Source organism: Natrix helvetica, assembly GCF_964273705.1.
Source record: "Natrix helvetica genome assembly, chromosome: 4".
In the NCBI taxonomy this organism is placed as follows: Eukaryota; Metazoa; Chordata; class Lepidosauria; order Squamata; family Natricidae; genus Natrix; species Natrix helvetica.
In genome coordinates, this window is record NC_138550.1 from 61,173,976 (window position 1) to 61,201,747 (window position 27,772).

General features: G+C 38.8%; 1 protein-coding gene across 3 annotated transcripts in view; it reads left to right on the plus strand.

Moving 5' to 3' along the window:
• Nucleotides 1-557: 557 nt before the first annotated feature.
• MED14 (mediator complex subunit 14) overlaps nt 558-27,772 on the plus strand; it is a 106,397-nt gene continuing 79,182 nt past the window's right edge. For all 3 annotated transcript variants that reach the window (XM_081951692.1, XM_081951694.1, XM_081951693.1), the window contains exons 1-10: nt 558-899; nt 2,243-2,269; nt 10,606-10,711; nt 13,905-14,078; nt 14,938-15,067; nt 15,849-15,977; nt 16,264-16,371; nt 17,164-17,296; nt 24,466-24,616; nt 25,128-25,239. In XM_081951692.1, coding sequence (XP_081807818.1) covers nt 718-899; nt 2,243-2,269; nt 10,606-10,711; nt 13,905-14,078; nt 14,938-15,067; nt 15,849-15,977; nt 16,264-16,371; nt 17,164-17,296; nt 24,466-24,616; nt 25,128-25,239 — 1,252 coding nt within the window. In that variant the 5' untranslated portion in view covers nt 558-717. The remainder of the gene's footprint in view (nt 900-2,242; nt 2,270-10,605; nt 10,712-13,904; nt 14,079-14,937; nt 15,068-15,848; nt 15,978-16,263; nt 16,372-17,163; nt 17,297-24,465; nt 24,617-25,127; nt 25,240-27,772) is intronic.

The window sequence follows — 27,772 nt, forward strand, 5'->3', positions numbered from 1 at the left end:
GAGACTACATTTTTTAAAAAAGTAAGCCCTAATACACTCTATTTCCTACAGTAAATTAATTTGATACTGACAAAATAAGTGGTAATGTTTAATAATTCACTGTAATAACAGCAGAAAACATTTTGGTTCGCAAAATTCCAAACGACCATCAGTTGACCCCAAAGAGATACAGTACTCTAGTTCTTTGCTACCCTCTAGTGAACGTTTGGAGTTTTGCAAATAGTGTCTGCTAGTCGTACGGACGGATGTCTTCATGAAGTCTGGAATCGAATTCGACTCGAGAGGATCTTTACGGTTTATATAATATAAGATATACCATTACGGTTTCTTTGCTACCTTAAAATGGATTTGTTCTTGTTCTTGCTCCCACTTCTTGCCTCCGAATATCAAAACTAAAGATTTTGAACCCGGAAGCCTGAAACTAATGTTGAAACAAAAGAAAGAAAATGAGAAATGATCTATGATACACATAGAATTCTAGACGGGATTATTTCCTGTCCGTCACTTTCTCCGTATCACTTCCGGTGCAGTATTCAACCCCGCCCCTTTTAGCAATGGCGGTGTCACTGTCGCCAGCCATGGCGCTGGCTGGGCAACCAAGTGCGTTGTGAGCACTTTTCTACACTTGAAGCTTTGCCAGCGGGTGCCTATCTCTGGGGTGCGAAAGGGCTCTGGCAGCGCGAAGGGATTTGGTTGGTTTCTTCTTGTTTTGCAGCGATGGCGCCGGTGCAATTGGAGAGCCATCAGCTGGTCCCGCTGGGCGGTGGGCCCGCTTCGGCTCCTGCTCCACCGCCCCCAGGGACTGCGACCGCGGCAGCTAGTCCTGGATACCGACTCAGCACTCTAATCGATTTTCTATTGCATCGGACGTATGCCGAGCTCACTGTCCTGGCCGACCTGTAAGTCCAGTATCCCAGCAATAATTCATTCTCCGGATTTGCTTGGGAAAATCCTTGCTGCTTAGACACTTCTTGTTCTTTTTGAAGGAGGAGGGTGATCTATGTTAAGTTAAAGTTATGGAGAAAAAGCAGAAAGTAGTGGAGCGTGCGTAAGCTTCCGAGTCTGGTAACGAAACTGATTTTCATGATAAAAAGAAATAAAATGAGTTTCGCTGCCTAAGAGATCCAGTCCGTTATGCTATAATGTAAATTTCAGCGTGACGGTTAAAGTTTATATTATGTGGTTTATATTATGTGACGTTATTTAGAGACTAGGAATAGGAATTAGAAGCATTTAAATTACAGATCCCATACTGGGATTATATTTCATCAGTTTAAATTTGTATAAATTTGGTAACAATGTCCTTTTGCATAGTATAAACATTTTAGATAAAATTAACATGTATAAATGTGTTTTCTAACATGATTGGATGCATGATAGATACTGTAGGTGTTCAACTGAAGATGTGGAGTGCACCTTTTATTTCAGTTTTATGTACAGGTGAAACTCGAAAAATTAGAATATTGTGCAAAAGTTCATTTATTTCAGTAATGCAACTTAAAAGGTGAAACTAACATATGAGATAAAACTCATTACATGCAAAGCAAGTTAGTTCAAGCCGTGATTTGTCATAATTGTGATGATTATGGCATACAGCTCATGAAAAACCCAAATCCACCATCAGAAAATTAGAATAATGCAAAAGGGGCCCAAACCAAGTATTGAGTACATATGCATGCTTATACTTTTCAGAGGTCCGATATTGTTCTATGTACAATCCTTGTTTTATTGATTGCATGTAATATTCTAATTTTCTGAGATGGTGGATTTGGGGTTTTCATGAGCTGTACGCCATAATCATTACAATTATGACAAATCACGGTGTGAACTATCTTGCTTTGCATGTAATGAGATCTCATATATTAGTTTCACCTTTTAAGTTGCATTACTGAAATAAATGAACTTTTGCACAATATTCTAATTTTTTGTTTCACCTGTAGTTTACATAGATACTGTCATAAGAAAATGACTTGTCTATTGAAGCTTTAACAATTATGTTTATCTGAAAGTATTGTATATGTGATTATTATTTGTATAATTAAGATTTATTTTATAAACAATTTAAATATCAAGCTTCAAAATGTAGGCTCATAATACATTGCCATTTGCATACATTTTGGAATGTAAGGCAATATACCGAGAGGCTACGTTTTATAGTTAATGTTATAGTTATATATAAAATTTAATATTCTTGCAATATTTTATGACATAGTATTTATTTTTCTTTCCTTTTTAAAACCAGATTACCAAGAAAAACTGATATGGAAAGGTGAGTAATGATTGTTATGATGGTTGTACAACTCAATGAGAGATGGTTGAACTTTGTTGAGCTATTCAGCAATATTTTAATGCAAAGTTTTAAAATCAAAATACATTTGACTGTTTTACACATATGACAGCTTGATTCTGGGGAAATAATGTATTTGCTTACAGTACAAATCCAAACTACAGTTTCGTATTGCCTGTAGATCATAAAGTTGATTTGTGCTTATATTCTATTTAAAGATTACTATGTTTAAAAAGTTTCTGCAGCTATCAAGGTAAAAATTTACTGATAGATTACTATTTTAAAAGAATCACATTTGATGAAGACTGCGGGTTTACAAGAATTTGTCTGATGGGTGGCACAAAATATCTTCTTTTTGATAGCAAAATAAGTTGCTAGTTTTATTTTCAGGCAGTTTAAGTAGCATTTCATTACAGTAGCTAAATAAGACTTTGCCCCACTCTTTCGCTTCTCTACAATTTTTCTCATAAGCAATATAGAAACAACATAAACAATTATTTATGTGGCTAGCCAAACATTTGAAAGTTAATGATTTCCTTATATAGGTAATCTTCGACTTAAGACCACAATTGAGTAAAAAAATTCTGTTGCTAAGCAAGGCAGTTGTTAAATGAGTTTTGTCCCATTTTATGAACTTGCTTGTTACTTCTGTTAAGTGAATCATTGCAGTTTTTAAGGTAGTAACACCGTTGATAAGTGAATCTGGCTTCCTTGTTGACTTTGCTTGTCAGAAGGTCACAAAACGTGATCATATGATCCTGGGACACTGCAACCAGCAGAAATATGAATTAATTGCCAAGTATCCAAATTTTGATCATGTGGATGCTGTAATAGTCATAAATGTGAAAAATGGTCATAAGTCATTTTCCCCCCACTGCCGTTATAACTTTGACCGGTGAATAAACGAACTGTTGTAAGTCGAGGACTACCTGTAATAGATATTTGTTTCGTCTATTATGTTGACCAAGTTCACGCAGTGCTTTTTCTAGATTCCATTTGTACTTACAGTTAAATAAAGGGGTTAATTCTACAAATTGGCAGTCTCTTGAGCTAGTATGATGTGCTTCTCCTCTGTTTCTTTTATTTCCCATGAAGCTGTCTATATTAGGAATACATCTTTCTTAGCTTCAGTTTATCAGGGTTTTTGGTTCATCTGTCTTGTTTCAGTTTTTTCAAAACGCAGCCTGCAACAGGCTAATCTTCAGCAGTGTAACTTGCACACACTATCTCAAAGTTGCCAGCCATCTTTTCTCCTTTCCAGATGTACATTTAACTATTTCAAGTTTTACCAATTCCTCCCTCCCCTTTGTCAGGACAGCAACAATTCCTCCTGACATTTTATCTTCTTTTTTATCTTTAATTGCTCCTCTGTTGCTCTCAATTTAAAAAAGCAGTGTGTATGTTTAGGTGACTATGTGAAAAGATGGCAGCAACTATGGATATATAATGCTGTCACACACATAATCATGGTTTTTTTCTTCCTAACAGAAATTTTGCAGACTACTACATCAACTTAAGATAGCACTTGATAAAAATATTACTTTCAATTTTACACTCCGGTGTGAATTATAGCTAAGAAAATAGAAACCCTAACTTAGAAGCAGGCACAATTTCAAACTACCACTTTAAGTAGGATTATAGACAGTGGTTTATTTGTTTTATTTATTAATCAATTTTCTAGGCTGTTGATATTGAGCAACTCATTTATTGAGTTTAGCATATGCAAACCATACAATCAAAATAAAATGCAAAGATAGCACAATCTATAGGGAACATCAGCCAAATGTTCTCCTCCATAAGCAGACAAAACAATAACAGATAGGCTAATCCAAGTTTTCCTTGAGAAAAAGTGATATTTATAGTGCTCTTTTAAAGGCTGGTAAGGTGTGGGGGTGGGGTTTGTCATACAAATTTCATGGGGATGCTATCCCGAGGATAGGTGCCATTGCAGAGAAGTCTGCTTCCTGTGTCCTATAGGTAGTTGTGAAAATGCATGTGGATCTTTTTCTTTTGCAATTTTCAGATTTATTTTTTCTTTCTTTCATAATATTTCCTAAATCTGCACTTAGTGGCTCAAGTTCTCTTTTTCAGAATAAGTGCACCACATTTGTACATTATATTGGTAATACATTTTGTCTCTGTGCTTTCCAGATTGGATAAGACTGCTTGACACACCTATTTTCTTTACTTTTCTGAGTTTAATTGATAATTAACTGATTATGTGTACCAATAATTACTGGCCTGTACCACAATTTGCATCTAGAAATATCCTGGTTGATTTGGAGTTCACTTCTCCATCTTGTGTTTTCTACTGTGTATTCTACTTGATTTTGATGTCCATGTAGAAAAAAATGTCTTAATATTGAAGCAGCAGTTGGTCAAACTCGCTTAATCTATGTTTTACATTATAAGCAATCCTTGACTTATGACAGTTATTAAACCCACAATTTTGTTGTAAGTTGTGATATTTATAAAGTGGGTCATCATGTGAGCACACCTGATCTACAATCATTTTTGCAATGATTATTAATTGAATGTAGTAAAGTGAATGTTGTGGTTCTTAGAAAGACCTGTTGTTCACTAGGAGGCAGAAATAAAGGACAGTTTTTTAAAAATGGTGTAAAACAGTCATGTGACCATGTGATGCTACAAACAGCTGTAAATGAAGGCCAGTTACCAAGTGCCCAAAATGTGGTCACATGACTAGGCAGGGTACATCAGAACGTCAAATGATCACTAAGCAACTGGTCATAATCTGCAGTTTTACCCAATTCAAATCCTGCTGTGATTGGAAACTCCACTATATACGTACATTTTTTTCTTCACATTTATTTCTTTAGTACTGTAGATCCTTTGCTTTACCTTTTATCATGCCTATTTTGCATAAAAGGATCCCTTGGTCTGAATTTCTTTTCACTTTTTCATTCAATAGTTATCCCAAATAATTGTTTCTTTCTTATTTAGATGAAATTTATGGTAGAGATTGTATCCTAGTGTTGACTTAGCCACCTTTTTGTTAATATTGGGTACTCAATTTCTTCTATTATTTTCTTCTTCAGTAGATGTCATATTCCCTTAATGGGAAATAAACCATTCCAGTCTAGTTTGTTGATTGGAAAAAAATTAATGTTTCACTCTTGATGTTTCTGCTTAGATAATATTTTTGACATTCCATATTGTCAGTGCTATATTATAGATAACTTTGTTGCACAGATCTTTTCAGAGGGAGGCTATTCCATAATAAGAGGGATTCAACTGGAAAATATGTTAGGTTGTTGGTTTGAGCTCTGAGCTTGGTAATTTGGTTGCAAATGTTTCTTCACCATGGGAAGACATCATCAGTGTGTTTTGAATTGTGCTCATCTGTCAGAACAGTGGCCTTTAAATACCTTTTTATGTGATGCAAATTAGTCTGAAAGTTGTTTGTTCAGATATTTCTGAGTCATATTGAATAAAGAACATTCAGACTAATTTGCATCACTTCTTCTTCTTCTTGTGCCATATCCATCATCGGAGGTTGGCAATCATGTTGGCAATGCTATTTTTGTCAACACACATGAAAAATGCTTCTAGTTTCTTCAAGTGGTTTTATGTCAGAGACCAACTCTCTACTCTGTAGAGCAGGCTAGAAAAGATGTAACATCTGACAAGCCTGATTTTCATTTGCATCACATTAAAAAGTATTTAAAGGCCAATGTTCTGACACGAGCACAATTCAAAACACACTGATGATGTCTCCTTGAATGGTGACTAAACATTTGCAACCAAATTTCCAAGCTCGGTGCTCAAACCAACAGCCTAACTATCAATCCAAGCTACTAATATTCAAACACATTTCAACCATTGGAAAATATTCTCAGCAAGGCCTTGTCCCCTTCATTTCACATAACTGACAGATTATTAATAGATATTGGTAGTTTATAAAAACAAAGCAAGTTGGGTCTCTAACTACATCAACAACTGTGTCAGTGTTGAGAAAAGGGCTGACGTTGCGACGGCACAACGTGCGATTTTGGTGCTCCAAGATCGCAGTTGATATTTCTGCCGCTGGATGGTCCATTCGGACCTAAACCATCCCGCAGAGACGGTGATTGAGAAGGGCACCTCCTGTTGATCTCAGGGACACTGCAATGTCCCTGAAAGATCCAGGAATAGCCTTTATTCCGGCGACAGAAACGCAGCTAATGAAGCTGCTGAAGTTGGGACAGCTCCGGAACAGGAAGAAAGCGAAAAGAGAAAGTGTGTTGAATTGGTGAAGAAATTTTATTATTAGAAAAAAAGACTACCCCAAAAAATTAAGTTAAATTAAGATTGAAGATAGAAGAGTGTAAGCGGCGAAATTAATCTACATTAAACTTAGTGTGTTATCCTGTTTCTAATTTTTTTTTCATGGATGAAATTTTTGCAAAGGCTCCCTATTTTTTAAACTGAATGGATTAATTTTTTTTCTTCTTTTTTCACTTTTGCTTACACCTATGGATTAAAATTTTCTTTCTTTTTTTATAATGCTTGATTGGATTGATTGGATTGTTTTTGATCTCCATTTAAGGGTTTTTTTCTTTCTTAAGCTTGGAATATAAAGAAGATAATAAGAAGGATTATAAAGAGGGTTGCAACAACAGGAGGAAAAGCAGTTACACTGCCACTTAGAGGCTGGAGGCTGGATACATTGTTTCTCTTTGATCACTTGGGATTCAAGATTCTTTCAGTTTGTTTACTGACAGTGATAATAGGAAGAGCACAAGTTGTTTATACAAGTGCTTTTTGGGAGTTCTATCACTAGCTATTGGAGGGAAGGCAACATTTGGACTTGAAAGATAATAAATAAACCTGTTTGAAGTTTATTAAAATAGCCTTGAATCCTATGGTGGCAGTGCCTGCAAAATTGGAAGAATGGCACAGCAGGAAAAAGAAACTAACATTGCAAATGATCATGTTTGAAATTCAAAATCTATTAGTTGTGACAGAGAGAATTGAAAAGAGATTGGAGAATATGGAATACAAAACAGAAAAATTTGATGGAAGAAACTGAGGCTGTTTATCAAATGAAGAATGTGGAGGACAGAGTTCAAAAAATGGAAGAAAAAAATGAGCAAAGAGATAAGAAAACTGGATACTGACAACAAAGTGAGCGTGGTTGGTAATGGCAAGAGCAGAATATGGAAAGGGGAGATAGATGGAATCGAACTCTACCCCAGACTTCAAAGCACAGAAGAAGAAAAGGGAGAAAAATTGACAGAGATAAGGAGAGAAATCTGGACAGAAGCACCAGTGATAACCAAAGATAAGCTGATGGAAAGAGCAGGTGCTGGGTTTCGAACTTTTATGAGATACGAAAGGAACAACAAGTTGCGAAGAGAAGTTCAGACAAGATTTATTAAGAAAGTAACTAGAATATTAATGCTACAAATGGCAAGAGATATAAGACAGATACAGGTTGTTGCAATGAAAATGTATAATAAAAACTAAGCTAAATTTAGTTTACTAGTATGTATAAAATGAAGTGACAATAACTATAGTTAAATAATGATTAATAATGATAATACATATAGATATATTAGTTTGATAAATTTTATATAAACATGGAGAATATGACAGGAGGTTTAAAAGCTTTATCTAGAATATGTTATAAAGATGTATTGCGATTGGATGATTTTAGGATGATTTAATAGAATGTTATCATATAATCCTATTCTAGATTTTGAATATTATATATAAAAGGATGTAAAAACAATTATAGTCAAATTAAGGTTGAGATATAATAATTGTGATATACATGAATACAGTATATGTGAATTTAAAATATGCGATTGATATGAAAAGCAAGTGATGACTAGGGAAGAGATGCATGGAAATACTGTAACCAACTGACACACTTTCTACAATTTGTAATGGAAGATGGGTTTTTTATTTCTTTGTTTGTCTTTGTTCAAAAATAAATAAAAATTGTTTAAAAAAACTATGTCAGTGTTGCTACTGTACTTAACATCTGCTCTTCATTAATGGGTCAGAAAGCTTTTTACATGGGATGATTTATAGCTTATGTGAACATTTTCATTGCTGTCAATGTCCATTTAGCTTTCTTAACAGAATACTTGTTTTCCATTTAATTCTCCAATTAATTGCATTTATCTACATTATAGAATGGTGATGGCGAACCTTTTCATGCTTGCTTGTCAGGGACACAATCTGGAAGAGGAGCAGCCCAGGGGGCATACAGGTGCTGGGAAATGAAATTCTGGTTTCCAGTGCATGCATGCACACTCGCCAACTAGTCTTCTGGTTTCTGCCATGCATGCATGCGCAGCGATCAGCTGGCCAGCGGGCATGCACACACTGGAAAATGAAAGACCATCTCTTCAGTTTCTGGCACTGCTGCATGCGAGAAGGCCAACTGATCATTGCGTGTGCATGCACTCCAGAAACCCGGAAGAGGAATGGATGTGCCAAGTGACATGGCTTCGCGTGCCACTTCGGGCACATGTGCCATAGGTTCGCCATCACGGTTTTAGAATGTAGCAGTCACATAACCTCATTTCAGGCACTTGGCAACCAACTCATCTTTATGGCTGGTTGTAGCAATTTATGGTAAAGAGGTGACATTTACAGCAATTTTTGCTGGCTTCTGGTCTTTTTGGCTGGTTTCCAGAAAAAAAAACATTCACAGGAAGACAATGATTTGCTTAACAACCACTTAATGTCCTTTGTGTTTGTTTAATGTCTGCTGCAAAAAAGTCATTAAACCAGGTTCAGTCATGCAGGTACCTCAACTTACAACCATCATGACTTACAATGGAATTTTGGGGCTACATTATGATCATAAGTCAAGGTCTACCTAAATGGTCACATGTCTTGGAACAGTGTTTTGTTTAATCGTTTGGGATAAAAGTATCATAGCTCATTCCAATCCATTTGTCATTACTCATTCCTGAAACAAACAGATATGTTATATTTCTGCTTCGACAATTTCAAGTTCTCTTTTATTTATGCTTCTCATATTCCATGTTCTGATTGAATATGTCTGATTCCACAGTACATTTTCATAATTAAATATGAAATCCTTGTTTAAGCAGCCCATATATTTTGAATATATATTGCATGTTAGTGGCATTTTTTATTTTTTCAATGTACCAATTCTTAGCTAATACCTTTATGGGTATAATTAGAATATGCTTTTTTACATTAGTAGTAGGAGTTTCTGTATTAAGTTTCTATATTGTCCTGAAATTCCACTAGGGTTGTCTATATCAGTATATGTTAAGGTAAAGTTGTTAATGACATGTCACTGTGAATACTTGTTGATGTAATTCGGTTTTGAAGTTGGTCCCTACATTTCAGTTTAGTATTTTAGGGCATGTTTTAATTAAATCATAAATGTCATTGGTGTCTCCAATGCTGTAGGAGCATTGATTTAACACTTATGCCAGAAACTCTCTAAAATAAAAATATTATTATAAAATATTATACATTTATTGTTTTTTTTAAAAAACTAAGATGAGGAGAATTTAAACTTTAAAATGGTATTATCAAGAAAATGGAAAAATGCAGCTTAAAGTTTAAACTGTTTATATCTTGGCAAAAAAAAGCAAATATGTTTGTTTTCTACTATAGTACTAATAATGAAACGTTCAGCAATTCTCCTGGGGAATTAGTTTAAGAGATGTGGTGTCACTATGGAAAAAAGCTTTGTCTTATGTCCTGAAGATTTTACTTCAGAGAATGAAGAGAAACAACAATTCCAGTTGTACACAGAAACTGTTCAACGAAACAGGCATAGCTAATGCAGTAGTGGTAATAGATTTGATGTATTTATTTTCTTGATACTTGTGCTTTTATATAGGAGAATTGTTTAGGTTAAGATGTAAACATAAATATATGATGCAGCTAACATTTTGATGTTAGTGGCAAATAATTCTTGGTCTGATTTATTATAAGAGTACCTGACAAACTGATACTACTTTTGATAGCAGTTTGCGAAACCCAACTTTGCAATAAAGTTGTAGATAAATAGATAGATGGAAGATAAAATCAAAAATAAATCTTTTAAACTATATATAATAGAAAAATCTTGTGGGACAGTTATTAATACTGTAATTCAGTCTTTGAACTGAATTAATCCAGTAATGCATTTACTTAAAATGCTTGTATTTTACTGCAACTACATTCCCAGTCCAGTGATGAACATTAATTTTATCTGGTCATAATTATTTTCTAATATGTCCTTCTACAGCTGTTGTAGCATATTTGATCTTTATTGTTTTTCAAACTAATTTAACTACATAGTTTCTAAGTAAATTTTTGTGTTTTTTTTTTAACAGGAAAATAGAAATAGTGCAGTTTGCAAGTCGTACACGGCAGCTGTTTGTTCGATTATTAGCCTTGGTAAAATGGGCAAATAATGCTGGGAAAGTTGAAAAATGTGCGGTAAGTTCGAGTGTCCATGAGTAATGCCCAATGAAATAATCGAAGCAATAATGGAATTCTACTTAAGATAGCTGTGGTATATTGGTTACCAATATTTCAAATGCTAAAATACCTTGGACATTATTTCTTTAAAAAGAAGATTTTAGCTGGTGTCACAGATAGATAGGAAACTTCATTCAGATGTTTTGGATTTCAGCAAATGTTTGAGGAGGTCTTGAAAGGTGTATTCTGTCATTCCAAAACACTTTTTTCAGATGTCCAAATGTTGCACATCCTGTAATTGTATGTGAGATTGACCTTGGGAGACAGGCAACAAGATGTAGCAAGAGAATGATCAGATAAAAGGCAGCTTAATCCACAGCAAGAATGTGGGTGGGGCAAGAGACGAAGGAAAGAACCCTCCCAAACACATCTCATAGTTTACATCTACTTTATTATATACAAGTTTGTCTATAATTGCATTTTAAGCAAATTCTAGAGTAATGTGCAATAAAAACTGCAAAATAATACAGGCAGTCCTCGACTTACAACAGTTCATTTAATGACCATCCAAAGTTACAACAGCACTTAAAAAGTGATTTACTACTGTTTTTCACACTGACAACCATTGCACCATCCCCACAATCACATGATCAGAATTAACATGCGTGGCAACTGAGTCATATTTATGACAATTGCAGCGTCCCAGGTCATGTGATCAGATTTTATGACCTCACAAGCATAGTCAGTGGGGAAGCTAAATTCACTTAACAACCGTGTTACTAACTTAAAATTCACTTAACAATTGTGTCAAGAAAGGTCGTAAAATTGGGCAAAACGCATTTAGCAAATGTTTTGAATAGAATAGAACAGAACAGAATTCTTTATTGGCCAAGTGTGATTAGACACACAAGGAATTTGTCTTTGGTGCATATGCACTCAGTGTACATAAAAAGAAAAAAATATATTCATCAAGAATCATAAGATACAATACTTAGTGATAGTCATAAGATAAAGGTAAAAGTTCCCCTCACACATATGTGCTAGTTGTTCCCGACTCTAGGGGGCAGTCTCATCTCCTTTTCAAAGCCAAAGAGCCAGCACTCTCCGAAGACATCTCTGTGGTCATGTGGCTGGCATGACTAAATGCCCAAGGCGCACGGAACACTCATACCTTCTCACCAAAGGTGGTTTCTATTTTTCTACTTGCATTTTTACATGCTTTCGAACTGCTAGGCTGGCAGAAGCTAGGACAAGTAACGGGAGCTCACTCTGTTACGCAGCACTAGGGATTCGAACCGGAGAACTGTTGACCTTTCTGATTGACAGGCTCAGCATCTTAGCCACTTTGCCCCTTTAGCGATAATGTTAGGTTACTAAATAAGCAATCAAATCATACTAGGAAACAAATAAAACAATATAAATCGTAAGAGATACAAGCAACAAGGTTATAGTCATAAATGGGAGGAGATAGAAAGGATGAGAAGAATAATAGTAATACGGTCTTAGTAAATAGTTTGATAGTGCTGTGGGAATTAGTTTTTTTAGCAGAGTCATGGCATTTGGGGGAAAACTGTCCTTGTGTCTAGTTGAAGGCAGGTTGGTAGCAATTGTTTTTTCTGCAGTTCTAATTATCCATTGAAATCTGTGTCTGTCTTGTTTGGTTGCAAAGCCAAACCAGACAGATATAAACGTGCAGATGACAGACTCAATAATTCCTTTGTAGAACTGAATCAGCAGCTCCTTGGGCAGTTTGAGCTTTCTGAGTTGGCGCAGAAAGAACATTCTTTGTTGTGCTTTTTTTGATGACATAGTTGATGTTGGGTGTCCATTTTAAGTCTTGAGATATAATAGAACCTAGAAACTTGAAGGTCTCTACTGTTGCTACTGTGTTGTCTAGTAGTATGAGTGGCGGTAGTGTAGGAGGGCTTCTCCTAAAATCTACTATGATTTCTACCCTGTTTTCCCGAAAATTAGACCTCCCCGGATAATAAGCCCAATCAGGCTTTTAAGTGCATGCGCTAAAATAAGCCCTTCCCCAAAATATAGCAACACAGCAGCAGCCATGAGGTGACCGCGCTTGCCTCCTCCTACACATCAAAAATAATAAGACCTTCTCGAAAATAAGGCCAAATGCTTATTTGGGGGGGGGGGGTGTCAAAAGGGAATAAGACCCTGTCTTATTTTTGGGGAAACACGGTACAATTTTAAGTGAGTTCAGTTCAAGACTGTTCTGGCTGCACCACAAGGCTACAACCTCCTGTCTATATGCAGATTCGTTGTTGTCTCGAATGAGACCAATCACTGTTGTATCATCTGCAAACTTCAGTACTTTAACAGAGTCATTGGTATCTAGACAGAAGAGAAGTGGAGAGAGCACACAGCTGGGGGGGGGGTGGTGCTGTGCTAATTGTACAGATATCTGATGTGATTCTGCTTAGCTTCACCTGCTGCTTCCTGTCTGTTAGGAAGCTTATGATCCATTTACAAGTGTGGTCAGGTACATCAGAAGAAATTTTGGGCTCAATTGTGGTAATAAGTCAAGGACTACTGTACTCTAATAAAGATATCACAATAACATTGGTTCATCTAGGCTTTTGTTTTTTATTTCGACTTCATCTCTCACTCACTAGACACACTTTTTCTTTCTTTCTACACTTGGTCAAACTCTCATATATTCCCTGGTTTGGCTGTCTGTTTTGATAGAAGCCAGGGTTTTCTCAGTATGGGGTTCCCTACCCATGTCAGTTTAAGCTTGTCAGCTGTCACAATTCTGTGCCACTGTTTCCTTGATTTCTTAGACAAGTCAACCCATACATGAGTAGTAGTAGTAGTGCTGCTTGGACAGGCTATACTGCCAGATAACTATACAGATATTTATTTAATAGGTTGTTATTTCTCCTTTTTCCATGGTCCTTCAATAATTAATTCCCAAATTGCCTCGCAAATGCATGATCCTGTGCATCCAACTACTGCACTTTCTTAATATGATTTGTGTATTTACTTAAGAAATATAATGTATAAGATTAACCTTAATTGTAATATATTGTCATTTAATGACGCCAATATTTCTTTCACCATAAATCTTGGCTTTTGTAATAGATGACTTCTAAGTAGTTGTGCTTCATAGGAACTTTAGAGATAAGTTAACAATAAATAATTAGAGAACGATTTCTCTCTCTCCCACCCCACCCCCTCTTGTCTATATATATAGATGATATCAAGCTTTTTAGATCAACAAGCTATTCTGTTTGTGGACACTGCTGATCGGTTAGCCTCACTAGCCCGAGATGCTTTGGTTCATGCCCGTCTGCCAAACTTTGCTATCCCATATGCTATCGATGTGCTGACAACTGGGTCATATCCACGATTGCCAACATGTATACGGGTAAATTACTCTGCAATTTTAAATGGCTTTAAATGCCCTTTCCACATTATTGTAAATGTAGTTTTCTTCATAGCTTTGTGTCATTTTTGAATGTGGCCTTTTTGATATAGTTTTAGTTACATTCTAGTACACAAATTGAAAAATATATGCCAAATATTTCTCATTGATCTTAAGACACCTTGCTAATATAACAATATTGTTATTAGGCCAAATTAAAAATAAGGTAGTTTTTAATTTTTAAAAACTATTTTAATGTTGTAAGCTGGCCAGACTTACGGTAAGTATGTTGGGCAACCATACAAATTGTTTAACATATAAATAAAATAGTAGTTTATAAATTTCTCCAAAACTTTGTATTGGGCTAGATTGAACAATATGCTCTGGTTATTGTGGATGAATAGTTTAAAGTAGTTTCATTTTTAATTATGAAAGCACTTGAATACGATTATTGCTTTGAGCATATTAGTATTCTATTAAATAATCATTCTATCATTATTTAGTTGTCAATTATGTTGACTGTGATTAGTTAATTTCTAATTAAATGATTCAGTTTTATGATATGATTTACTTTGTATCAGTTTAGTTGGGTTTGCAGTTCTGTAATCTCTCAGGCTCAGTATATCCTAATTTCCGTATTTACTGGTTCTAATAACAGTTCACTAAATTTCTCTTGTTCATTTCAAAATTGCATGAAATTATTGTAAATATTTTAGCTAAGCCTAGTACTAGTCTCATGACTAATAGTAGCCTATAATATGAATGGCAAGGTTGGTCCTTGAAGTTTTATTCTATATGTTTCCTACTGAAATGTAGAGTAAGTTAAATTGGTATGATTTTAAAATTCACTTATCCACAACAGGATAAAATAATTCCTCCAGATCCAATAACAAAAATTGAGAAACAAACAACGTTGCATCAGTTAAATCAGATTCTCCGCCACCGACTAGTAACCACAGATCTTCCACCACAGCTGGCTAATCTTACAGTAGGTAAGAACTGAAATTACTTATTTATGACTACACAGGACTTAATATCTGAAACATCCAAAGATTCCGGAGAATGAAGCATGACTAAAGGATATGGGAACCTTTATTGATATCTGTCTTCAAAATTTTGTCAAAAAATAATTTGTTTCTTTCTGACTTAAGTTCCTAAATTGATTGATTGCTAGCTGATGAGCTTTATGAAAAGAAAAAATAGACAAATTGGATATAATAAATAATGGTTGAGGATGAATGGTCTTTGTGGCCTTGTAAAAGTAGCAATATATGCATCTAGCAGAATCTGTTTACTGGCTCTGCAGACTTTTGGATCCAAATTTGGTCTAATTTGACCAAGTAGTTGATGTGAATATGTGTCTTCAGTAGTGACTATAATCTTAGAGAACAACATTATTCCACTCTAATTATTAGGATCTGTGTTTTGGTTAGCTTTCCTTTTAATTTCAAAACAAGTTGGAACTGAGTTAAAGGGAAGTGATATCTACAGTGGTAAGGTAATCACAAGGGAACAAATTAGATAGAAGTTAGGTAAAGAAAGAAGACTAGAAAAGAAGATCTATTTAGGCATTATGAAAGAATTACATTGTCCTCAGTCTATAGTATGATGTCGGCAATCATCTATACCTCTTCCCCAATCTTTCTTTGTAGCAGCCTTTTCTGTTGACCCTTCTCAATTTAGAGAAAACTATTCTTGGGTCTTTTTAATCTGCTTTTCTTTTTAAAATTTGTATCTTGTTTTGTTATTTATTTTATTGAATTCTGTTTTTAGCTAATGGTCGTGTAAAGTTTCGTGTGGAGGGTGAATTTGAGGCTACCTTAACTGTGATGGGAGATGATCCTGATGTCCCATGGCGCCTTCTCAAACTGGAAATTCTAGTTGAGGATAAAGAAACTGGAGGTAATGCCAACATTCATTATCTGATTGAAAGCTTATTTCTGAACATTTGTCCCCAAGAGGTACACTTCATTAATCTTTCAATCAAAATAAATTTTGATGATTCCACAATAATCTCAAATGCTTCTGTCTCTGAAAGTTCACTCTTGGTTTTCTTGAAATATGTGCTATATTGGTAGCCACTTTTCAAAAACTAATGTTTTATGTTCCTGTAAAATATAGCACTTAAACCAACACTTTAAGTAGTATAAAGTCATCTTTTAACCTTTTTATTTTATTTTAATGATAGATGGCCGTGCCTTGGTTCATAGTATGCAGATCAATTTCATCCATCAATTGGTCCAGTCCCGCCTGTTTGCTGATGAGAAACCTCTGCAGGATATGTACAACTGCCTACGTATCCTTTCAAGAGACTTGTTCCCAATTGATATGGATCCTAGAATACTTTTAGTGGAAAAATATATTTTAAACACACAATTTAACATTATAACAAAGAAAAAAGGTGCCCATTAAAACAAAATATCCATTCAGCCCAAAAGGGATTTTAAATATTTGTATTTTATCATTCATAAAATGGGAATGCAATTAAAAACTGTAAAATGGAAAGATTTGTCTACTATATTGTAGTGAAAAACTGTTGGTTAAGAACAGGTAGTAAAATTAAATGCAAAAAAGAGCAATCCAGGTATTTTAATCTATGTACAATGTCTTTATATGAAAGATAAGGACATGCATACCATAGAATTATGGTTCAGTAAAAAGAAAATATATTTCTGTGAAATTAATGAAAGAAGTACAACTTTGTAGTTATTCATTTCCTTGGATTCCATACATATTCAGGATTCCACATGGGCAAAGACATGCAAAAATCAAGATAATCTAAAAAGGATGTTTATTTCACAGAATTTTAGTTGTATTTGGGATTCTTGAAATATTTTAAACCAGTTGTTATAAAGCATATTCACTCTATATAGATTTTTAATATGCCATAACATTCTTCTTAATAACAACTTTCTATTTTGTTGATCAAGAATAGTATTATGATTTAGAAGGGATAGCAAATTTTAGCTACTACGTAAGACTGAATTTCTTACCAAATTTGTAACAATGCATTTTATTTATGCATTTTAACTTTGATGTTGTTCTTTCTAAAGAAGTTCAAAATATTTACTTAACCAGGCCATTTTAGATTCCTTCTGCCTATCCTTGCAGTTGGAAGTTTTACATTCACAGACTCTAATGCTGATCCGAGAACGCTGGGGTGACCTTGTACAAGTGGAACGCTACCATACAGGCAAATGCCTGTCCCTCTCTGTCTGGAAGTAAATAAAATCACTATTATCTGTAGATATTCTTACAATCAATACAAACACAATTCTCCAGCTAATGGCTCAGGACGGTCCAGAAGTGGGTTGTTCAATCCTTATGTGCCCAAGAGACTGAGTCAGAGTTGAAGCCACGCCTCCAGCTCCCCCCTGCTTTCTTCTAATTCCGACTCAGTCTTGCCCAAGAAGAGAGGTATTTTTTGTTTGCTCATGAGTTGGTTTTTGCTTTATTGTTTTTAATTGTTAGTTTTGTTCCTTTTCTTTGAATTTTCTTGTATTTTTGGTGTCGCCTGCTTTAGCTGGGTGGCTAACTTGGATCACAAGTTGTGTTTTCCACCTTTTGAGTTGCATTGTGTTGCGAAGGGGCCAGGGGGCTTGTTGGAGACATCGGAGGAGTGCCGCTGGCTGCGCTGGCTATCAGGGTGCTCGTGGCGGCTTTGTTGGTTCCGCTGTTGTGGCGGCGGATTGTTTGTGGTATGAGGCAGGCCCCTGCGATTGCCGCTGGCTATCAGACGCAGGTGGGCAGCAGTGCTACAGGTGCGGGGACACGTCGGGAAGAGCGTCGGCACTTTCACGTTGCAGCATGCGAATTCGGAGAGCCGGAGGCGTTATTGCCGCAAGCTGGGGAAGCGGCACTGCATGGCCTTGCCAAGTGTTCTCGGGAACATCTGCTAGCCGGGTCGGTCATTGGCTGAAAACTATCTTCCACGTGAGTATGGGGCCCTGGGGGGTGGCCATTTTGGAAGGGTTCTTTGAATGGCAGCCATATTGGTAAGGTCCTTGTGGCGGCGGCCATGTTGTGTGTGGCAAGGTGGCCATTTTGTTGGTGGCCACGAGGCGGTGGCCATTTTTGGATGGCCCTCTGGTGAGTCATGAGGGCGGTGGCCATTTTGTTTCTTCATTCCTTGCCCACGAGGCTCATTGTTACTGACGGCTCCTGCGTGTGCAGTCGCAAGTTCGGTGGGCAGCTGCAGGGCCTTGATTCTTAAAGGGATTCAGCCTCAGTGAGTGCATGTTGGTGGGAAGTGCTGTGATGGCTGATTCCCCCGGTGAAGGTACTTCTGAGATGGTGTCTCCTCCCACAAAGAGCTCCAGGAAAAGGAAAGCTTCCCCAACTGATCCTCCTATGTTAGTGAAGCAAGCTGCCACCAAGCAGGGAGGTAAAAGGGATGGGGGACCGGAGAAGCCCAGGCATGATGGTGGAGATAAGGCCTCCTTGCACCTCTTGAGGTCCCCTCCTTCCTTGAGGGCGACACCGCTCTCCTCCTCCCCTTCTTCCCCCAGGCTCTCTGAGTCTCCCAAGAGCGAGTTCTATTTCGCCCTATCTTTCGGAGGTGGAGGACAGCGAGTGTCATCCTTTTGCATGCTTAGAGCCTGTTTCAAGACCAGTACAGAGACCGAAACTGGTACCCAGACCTGGCGCCAGCCATGCTTTTGGTGAATTTGAAGATTTACCTGATAACATACAATCTCGTATTCATCAAGCCATAGTATATGGCATAGCCCTTCAAGGGCGTCCCTCAGACCAGGCGGATGTGGAGCTGATGGAGGCCAGGTGCAGGTGCGTCCAGGAACCGGTCGCTCGCTCGAACAGGGCGCAGAGAGATGTGTCCCCTTTGTTGAGCGAGGTTTCGGTCCAGGAGGATGAGGAGCAGAAGGAGACAGAGCTCTCTGATGACGAAGGTTTGGCATCCGATGTCCCTGCGTTTGCAGGTTTGTTTCCTCCTAGTTTGTTTCATTCCTTGCTATTCAAGGCCAGGAGTACTGCAGCCATTGAGACGGAGGCTGACAAACAGAAGGAGAGGGAGACTGCGGTCGAGGTTTCGATGTCAAAAAAGGCCCCGAGGAAACGAGGTTTCTTTGTGGAGCCTGCGGCAAGGAAGGAAGAGATTCCTGTGCCAAAGTTTTTTCTGGATATCATTCAGAAACAGTGGGCCAAGTCAGGTACTTTTCCCACCCCGGGTGGGAATGATAGGCGTTTCTATAATATGGAGCCTGATTTCTCCCAAGCACTGCAGGTCCCAGTGGTGAATGCTCCTGCGGCTGCCTTGGCATGTCCAGCATCCATGGTAGCGAGCGATGTGGTGGACAACTTAAAGGCGGAAGATAAGAGGACTGAACTGGCATTGCGTAAGACCTTCCTGGCGGCAACATGGGTGATTAAGGCTGCCTCTTGTGCATCCTTTTTCAACCGTGCCACTTTGAAGTGGCTTGAACAGATGCAGGAGCATGTACCTGCACACGATGTGAGATTGCTGTAGGACATCAGCAAGGTCATCGCTGTGACCCAGTTTTCGGCTGATGTGACCTTGAACGCCGGTAGGTTTGCCTCCAGGGCTTTTTCCTCCTCTATTTCAGCTAGAAAGATGGTGTGGCTCCAGAATTGGCAGGTGGACACTAAGGCGAAGTGGAAGCTAGCGGCGGCCCGTATACAGGGAAGAATCTGTTTGGTGAAGTTCTGGATCCGATTCTTATTGAACATAAGAATAAACATAAGGTTTTGCCTGCCACGACTAAGAAACAGGAACATCGGTTTACACCTTACACACATAGGGCACCCTATAGGGGTTCTGATACTGATTATCACTATCAGCCTAGGGGTTTAGCCGCGTCAGGACAAAGGGCAGGATAGGTCTTCATACAGGGATAGGTCCCGATTTCAGCCCCAGAATAAGCGGCCCTTTCAGGGAGGGGTGGACGCCTTTCCGCAGGAATAAGTGAGCGGGCCTCGGAGGCCCCATTGGTGGCCGGTTGGTGTTGTTTGCCAACCGGTGGGAGAGTACTACATCAGATCTCTGGGTCCTAAATACTGTCAGATTTGGGCTGCTGCTGGAATTCCTTTCCATCCCCCCGAATTTCTTTCGAACATTCACGTCCTCCAAGTGTGAGGCTAAGAAAGAGCTTATGCATCAAGCAATTGATCACCTGGTGGAGATCCAGGCTGTTGAGTTGGTTCCACCGGAAGACAGGGGCAGGGGGTTCTATTCAAACCTCTTGGTGGTTCCAAAGTCTTCAGGGGGATGGAGAGCGATTGAACTGCTACCTAGTGTATAAACGGTTTAAGATGGCATCCCTTTGCTCCATTCTGGAGGGTGTCAGGGAAGGCAATTTTTTGGCCTCCATTGATTTGACAGAGGCCTATCTGCATATCCTAATTTTTCCCCAACACAGAAAGATCCTTAGGTTTTCCTACGCTGGCACAGGACTCTTCCCTTTGGGCTGGCCTCGGCCCCCAGGACCTTTACGAAGGTCCTGGCGGCTCTAGCGGCTCATCTCAGGACTGTCCCTATCCGGCTACAATGCTACCTAGATGATATCCTCCTCCAGGTGGAGTCGCCTTCAGAATCTTGGCCTGACGGTGGAGACCCTGCAGAGGTATGGGTTCTCTTTAACTTCCAAAAGAACCACCTGAGGCCTTCTACCAGGTTATAACATCTAGGAGCAGTCATAGACACTGCCACTGGTGCTGGATGGTCAGGAGAGCCTGGGCTGTCATCTGGTGGTGAAAAGGTTTATCGGGGAGGCTAACCTTCAGCCCCCAGTGGTTCACAGGTTCCCATCCTGGGATCTCTCCATGGTCCTCTTGGCTCTCGTAGATCCCCTCTTTGAACTGCTGAGGACCGTCTCCTTGCAGTTCCTTACTTTGAAGGTGGCCTTCCTGGTCGCCATCATGTCTGCAAGGAGGATTTCTGAGCTGGGTGCTCTGTCGGTGCGGGAGGACCTCTGTCCGTTCCGTCCCAACACGGTCGTGCTGAGACGTGATCCTACCTTCATTCCCAAGGTTAATTCTTATTTCCATAGAGCTCAGAAGATGGTCCTTCTGAACTTTTGTCCCAATCCCACTCATAGTAGGGCAGCGGTTCTCAAATAGTGGGGGCGCAAAGGCTCCCTTTCCATCTGGGTGCAACAGCGGCGGCGGCGGCGGCGTGGGCGAGGCATAATATATCCCGCCTGGAAGTGGCAGCACTTCGGACTGTGGATTTTCATTGGAGCCGCGGGCTGGAGCTGTGCAAGAAGCCTGCTTGGGCGGGGGTGGGAGGGAGGGAAGCATGGCTGTCCCAGGCTTCCCTCCCTTCCCCCCCCCAGCCCAAGCAGACTTTTTGCACAGCTCCAGCCCGCGGCTCTGATGAGTCTCTGAGCAGTCCCCAGCGCTGCCACTTCAAGCCGGGATATATTCTGCCATGCCCTCGGCGGCGTCTTTATGCAGGTAGCTCGCCTCCCCGCCAGCAGCTCCACCACCAGCATTCCGTCTGCAACAGCCGCTGTTGGGGAAGGGACAAAGGGGCGGCGGTCTCCTGATCTTGCCACCGCCACCCCTTCGCCCCTGGTAACGGCGACTGTTGTGCTGCTGCTTCCAGCTGGGATGCTGGAGGAGCTGCTGGCAGGGAGGGAGGGAAGAAAGGGAGGAGGGAGTAAGGATAGACAAGCAAGAAGGAAAGAGGAAAGAAGGCAAGCAGGCAGGAAGGAGGCAGAAGGAAGGAGGGAAGAATGGAACTGGAAGGGAGGCAGGGAAGGAGGGAGGGAGAAAGGAAGGATAGGAGGATAGGGAAAGAGGAAAGAAGGCAGGCAGGCAGAAGGGAGGGAGGTGCAAGGAAGGAAAGAAAAGCAGACACGCTGGAGGGAAAGAGGAAAGAAGGCAAGCAGGCAGGCAGGAGGCAGAAGGAAGGAGGGAAGAATGGAACTGGAAGGGAGGCAGGGAAGGAGGGAGGGAGAAAGGAAGGATAGGAGGATAGGGAAAGAGGAAAGAAGGCAGGCAGGCAGGGGGAAAGAGGAAGGAGGGAACTGGAAGGGAAGGAGGAAGGGAGGGTGGAAGGAAGGATAGACAAGTAAGAGGGAAAGAGGAAAGAAAGCATGTGACTACGGTGGGAGACGAGGAAAGACCGGTGTGCTATGTTATGCAGAGGTGTACTTATAACAATTTTATAGACAAATTATATTATTTACAGTCGCGCGGGGGGGGGGCGCGAAATGTTTTCTTCTTCCTAGGGGGGGCATGACAGAAAATAATTGAGAAGCACTGTAGTAGGGAGAAGTCATGGCACAAGTTAGACATGCGGAGGGCTCTCCATATTTACATCAAGTGGACAGCAGCCACCAGGAAGACACAGGCATTGTTTGTCTCGTTTCAGCCTTCTGCAGGATCTAGGGTGTCCCCTTCCACCATTGGGCATTGGCTACAGGCTTGTATTGCTCGGACTTATGAGGCACGGGATTGGTCTGTGCCATAGGGGATCACTGCGCATTCGACTAGGAGCGCAGCCACCACGGCTGCGTGGAACACTCAGTCACCGATTGGGGATATTTGCAGGGTGGCTACATGGTCATCCCCATTGCCCTTCATTATACACTATCAGTTGGAAGCGTTTGCATCCGCCGAGGCATCCTTCGGATGAAGTGTGCTTCAGAGCGTGCATGCTCCCTCGGGAACTACGGACCAGTGAGTTCCTGCCCTGGGGACTGCCACTTTGGTATGTCCCACTTCTGGACCATCCTGCGTCATTAGCTGGAGAAGGAACCTTGGTCCTACCTGAATGTTTTTCTCAATGTGGCGCAGGACGGTCCAGATCCCGCCCTATTCGATTAGGTCTGTGTTCCTTGGGGCTGGTATGCTGCGGGGCAGGGCTTTTGTTTCCCTAGTTGGAGCTGCACTTCATCAGAATTGGAAGCAAGCAGGGGGGAGCTGGAGGTGTGGCTTCAACTCTGACTCAATCTCTTGAGCAAATAAGGATTGAACAACCCACTTCTCGACCGTCCTGCGCCACGCTGAGAAGAGCATTCAGTTAGGACCAATGTTCCTTCTACTTATAATTATTATTTGTTAAGCAATTTATATCTTTCTATGTAACAATATTATATTGTTGGAAACATATATTGAATAATTTGATATACAGTATGTAATTTAGGTTATATGGATTTCAAAGGAAGTGCACTGTTTCTTAAATAAGTTATATACAATTGATTTCTGGAATGAGGACAAATAGTTAACAAAATGAGAGCAAATATCCTGACCTGAAAATAATATATTGTTATATTAATGGGGGTATTTTAGAATCTACAACTTTCAGTTTAGCTGCAAGGATTGTTACAAGATGTGTTTCATAGGTAAGATTTCACAGTACAGTATTATTGCTTTTGGAAACACATTTTAGGTCTCAAACCTAAACAGTAATAAACCGCAATACATAGCCATAGATCAGTGATGGCGAACCTTTTTTGGCTCGCGTGCCAAAAACGGGGGGAGCGCAGGGGGGTTGTGTGTGGGTGTGCCACACCCATAATGTAATGCGCGACCCCAGCGCACATGCGCACATGGCTAACGCTCCCCCCATTTTTTGCATGCTTTTTTCACCCTCCCCAGGTTCCAGAGGCTTTATAGGAGTCTGGGGAGGGCAAAAACAGCCTCCGTCGCTCCCCCGGAACAGCCCTATGGACAAAGCGGAAGTGACTTCCGGTTTGCTCGTAGGGTCGTTTTTTGCCCTCCAGAGCCTTTAGGGAAGCCTCTGGAAGGCCCCTGAAGGCTCTGGAGGACTAAAACCGGCCCTACGAGCAAACTGGAAGTCCATTCCCGAACTTCCAGTTTGCCCGTAGTCTGCTTTTTTGGAGTCCAGAGGCTTCAGGGAAGCTCCTGAAGCCTCCGGAGGGCCTCCGGTGGGGCGGGGGAGGCTGTTTTTGCCCTCCCCAGGCTCCTACAAAGCGTCTGGAGCCTGAGGAGGGCAAAAAAACGCCTTGCATGCCCTGACAAATGGCTCCACGTCCCACCTGTGGCACGCTTGCCATAGGTTCGCCATCCCAGCCATAGTTCTTCAAATGACTTTTATAACTTATTTGACTCAAACCATTCTTTTAATCAATGCTTTTGTGATACTGATCCCTGAGGTGGTTAAATGTGTCTTACATACTCTCACAGTGGGACTATTATTGGAAAGCAATGAGGAAAAGTGAACAGCAAAGTTGAAAATGATATATTACGCACAATTGTTAAGAATTTCAAACAACAAAGAATTATTAAGATTGTGATTGTGTGCCTGTTAGAAAAGTTTGAAAGAGGTCTTTAACTTTATACAGAAAACGGTTACATTCTTGTTTAATATGGTAATAATATTGTTACCAATTTATCTGAATGTTCTAAAAATAGATTTTTATTTAACATAGTATTTCTTTATTAGCCAACAAATTGTTGGGAGAAAAACCGGAACAGCATCTCTTCATAAAGTTACTATTAAGATTGATGAGAATGACGTATCAAAGCCTTTGCAAATTTTTCATGAACCTCCCCTTCCAGCATGTGATTCCAAACTAATTGAGAGAGCTATGAAGGTAAGCTTCAGTAGTTTAAGTTGTCTCAATTTAAAAAGACTCTTTTTTAACCAATATGTTTATTGTTAAAATATTGGAATATAAAGAAAAGTAAATATTGAAATACAAAAAAGATGTTACAACACCCCCACCCCCTTTAAAGGCTTTTAAATGGTGGCAGCTTAGAAATGTGAAATTATTTTGCAAAATGGTTTGGCAGGGCTGGAAAGATTTATATATTGTAAAATTTATTATTAGCATGAAATATAAAAATTTACATAAAATATATAAAAAGAGTTCTGACATGGTCTTGTTCCATTACCTGCATTGTATCAATAATTCTTATATTGAAAAAAACTTGCTTCATTTAAACTCAGATTTTAGAAGATATTTACAATGGACCTGCTACTTAATTTAGATGAAACTAAATCATAATACCAATGCTTGAACAGCTGCACAATATCCCTTTATAACTGCAAACTCTTCAGAAAGTTTTGCTTTTTAATAACTAATTTCACTTTGATTTTTGTAGATAGACCATTTATCAGTAGAGAAGCTTCTAATAGACAGTGTCCATGCAAGAGCACATCAGAAACTCCAGGAATTGAAGGCCATTCTTAAGAGCTACAACACCAGTGACAATTGTACGTGGCAGTATCTCCATAAACCTTTCTTATCTTACTTCAAGATAAAAGACTTGATTCTGAAGTAAATGAAATTACTCTGCCAATTTGCCTCTGCCTCGTGTGATAATACAGTAATTGCAATAATAATTTTAATTATTTAATTATTTAAATTAAAATAATTAAAAACATTAATTATACTGAATTGAAAGCTTTTTTTTGGGCACTCGTTGCCTTGAATATGACACGGAGAAGTAATTAAATATTTTTTAAAATTGGGATTTTGATATTTTAACAAAATGTATTTTTTTTGTGAGGAAAGTGAAATGATATGAATATTATTCAGTATTTTTACATTAGAGGTTATTTCTTATATCCTTTTGAATTGGTTTTGAATACTTTCCAAATTTTTATCAGCTAATAAGCCACGATGGCACAGTGGTTAGAGTGCAGTACTGCAGACTACTTCTGCTGACTGCTGACTGGCGACTGTCTGCAATTTGGCAGTTCAAATCTCACCAGGTTCAAGGTTGACTCAGCCTTCGATCCTTCTGAGGTGGGTAAAATGAGGACCCAAATTGTTGAGGGCATTGTTGAGGGCAATATGCTGACTCTAAACTGCTTAGAGAGGGCTGTAAAGCAGTGTGTAAGTCTAAGTGCTATTGCTATAACACACATTTTCAGGGTTTAAAATCTTTTAAACAATTGTTATATTTATTTTAATGTGCTTATTCAAGAGGGGCATAAATGAAATTGTACTAAAAATTACCTAAACCTGATTTTGGGGGATCCCTTCAGGCTCATACATCCACATTTTTTCCATTTAGGCAAATTTGCTAACCTTTTGGGAGGTGGTTTGGGATGGATTATAGAGGAAAAGATAGAATTCTTTATTTATTTGCAATTCTTTATTATAAAATATGCAATGATTGTTTTCTTTAAAATGAAGTATTTTGATTAAAAACTATTATTGGAATCAGGGTTTGTACTTACTTGTTTCATACAACAAGCTGAGTTTCTATGCTCCCTCCTGCACCTAGTTCTCTGAAGATAGTTTGGGTCACTAATATTCATTTATGGTCCTTTAATATATAGATTTAAGCTGTTTTAATCATTTAATCTAGGAGTTAATGAACAAAAATGTTCCAGAAGGATTGAATGAAAAGTAATGCCAAATATTATAAGTAACCAAATGGCAGCATTAATGCACTAGAAGCTAATGTGTTCTTTATTATCTTATATTTCACTTCAATTGAGGGGAATTTGCTGTGGAAGAAGATTGTGTTACTGATTATGAAATAGTAGCCTGCAATGAAAACTTGTTTCATGGAAATACTTTAAGCAGCACACCAGATTGAATTTCTAATTGTCAAAGGACTTGCTGCAGTTGAAATTCACTGTGGAATTCATGTTGCTTATGGTGATGTTTATATTGAAATGTATATTGTGCATTGCTGGGCCAAAAATGTAAAGATGCTGATCCAGTAAGAGCTGGCTTATGTGATCAAGACTAAAGTGGATGACCTGTAACACAGTAACAATTTTCATGTGAGAACAATTGGGGAAATGATTAACCACAGCTGGTGATCTTAAAGGGAAATTGCTGTCAAGTTTGGCATTCATAAGAATATTTATGTAAGATGGGTTCCTCACATGTCAATTTCAAAAATGAAAATTTAAAGAGTTGATATTTGCCAGCACTGCTTGTTACACTACAAAAATGAAGGTGAGGAATTTTTTTTCATAGCATTGGGATGGGCAGTGAAACATGGGGTCATCATTATGATGCAATAATGAACTGTTAGCCCCTGGAATATCATTACAAGACTTTGCCTATGGGGGTGGGGTGGGGTGAGAATTCAGTTTCCTGGCTTTGATAAGAAAACTCATGGTTGTACTTTTGGCGATGGAGATTGTGTTAGCCATTTCTTTGAATCTGACATCACTATCAACTCAGTGGTACATTGTAATACTCAAAATTTTGAAACAATGATTCAGCAGGTTTCAGAAGCAAAGAAGGAAAATTATGCTGCAATAGAATAGGCCTTACAGTTATCAAGCCAACCAAGAGTCAATTGCAAAGCTGAATCTCATCATTTTACTCCATCTTCCATGCAGTTCTTACTTGGTATCATGCAATTACTACTTTTTCTGAACATGAAAGTATACCTTTGCAGCTATATCTGACTCAGATGACAAAGTGAAGAGGACTTTCAGGACCCGATTGAATAGAGAAAATGAGCTTTAAGAAGCTTGCCAAACTTTGACAGAAGTATATAGCAAATGGTTGCAATTATATGGAGAAGTAAATACAGGCAACATTTTAAGGAGTATTTTCCCATTTGTTTATTAAAATACCCCCATTTAGACTAAAGTTATGGATGGAGGCATTATTTTCCATTCAATTTTCATATGTAGAAATAGTGAAAGAAATGTTGGTAGCAAAACGACATTCCTTGAAAATACAATTTTATTGATGCTCATTAAACAGACTAATTGTATTTAAATAGTATTATTGAAAAAGGATTTCTTTTGATTTTTTTCTTATGATTGA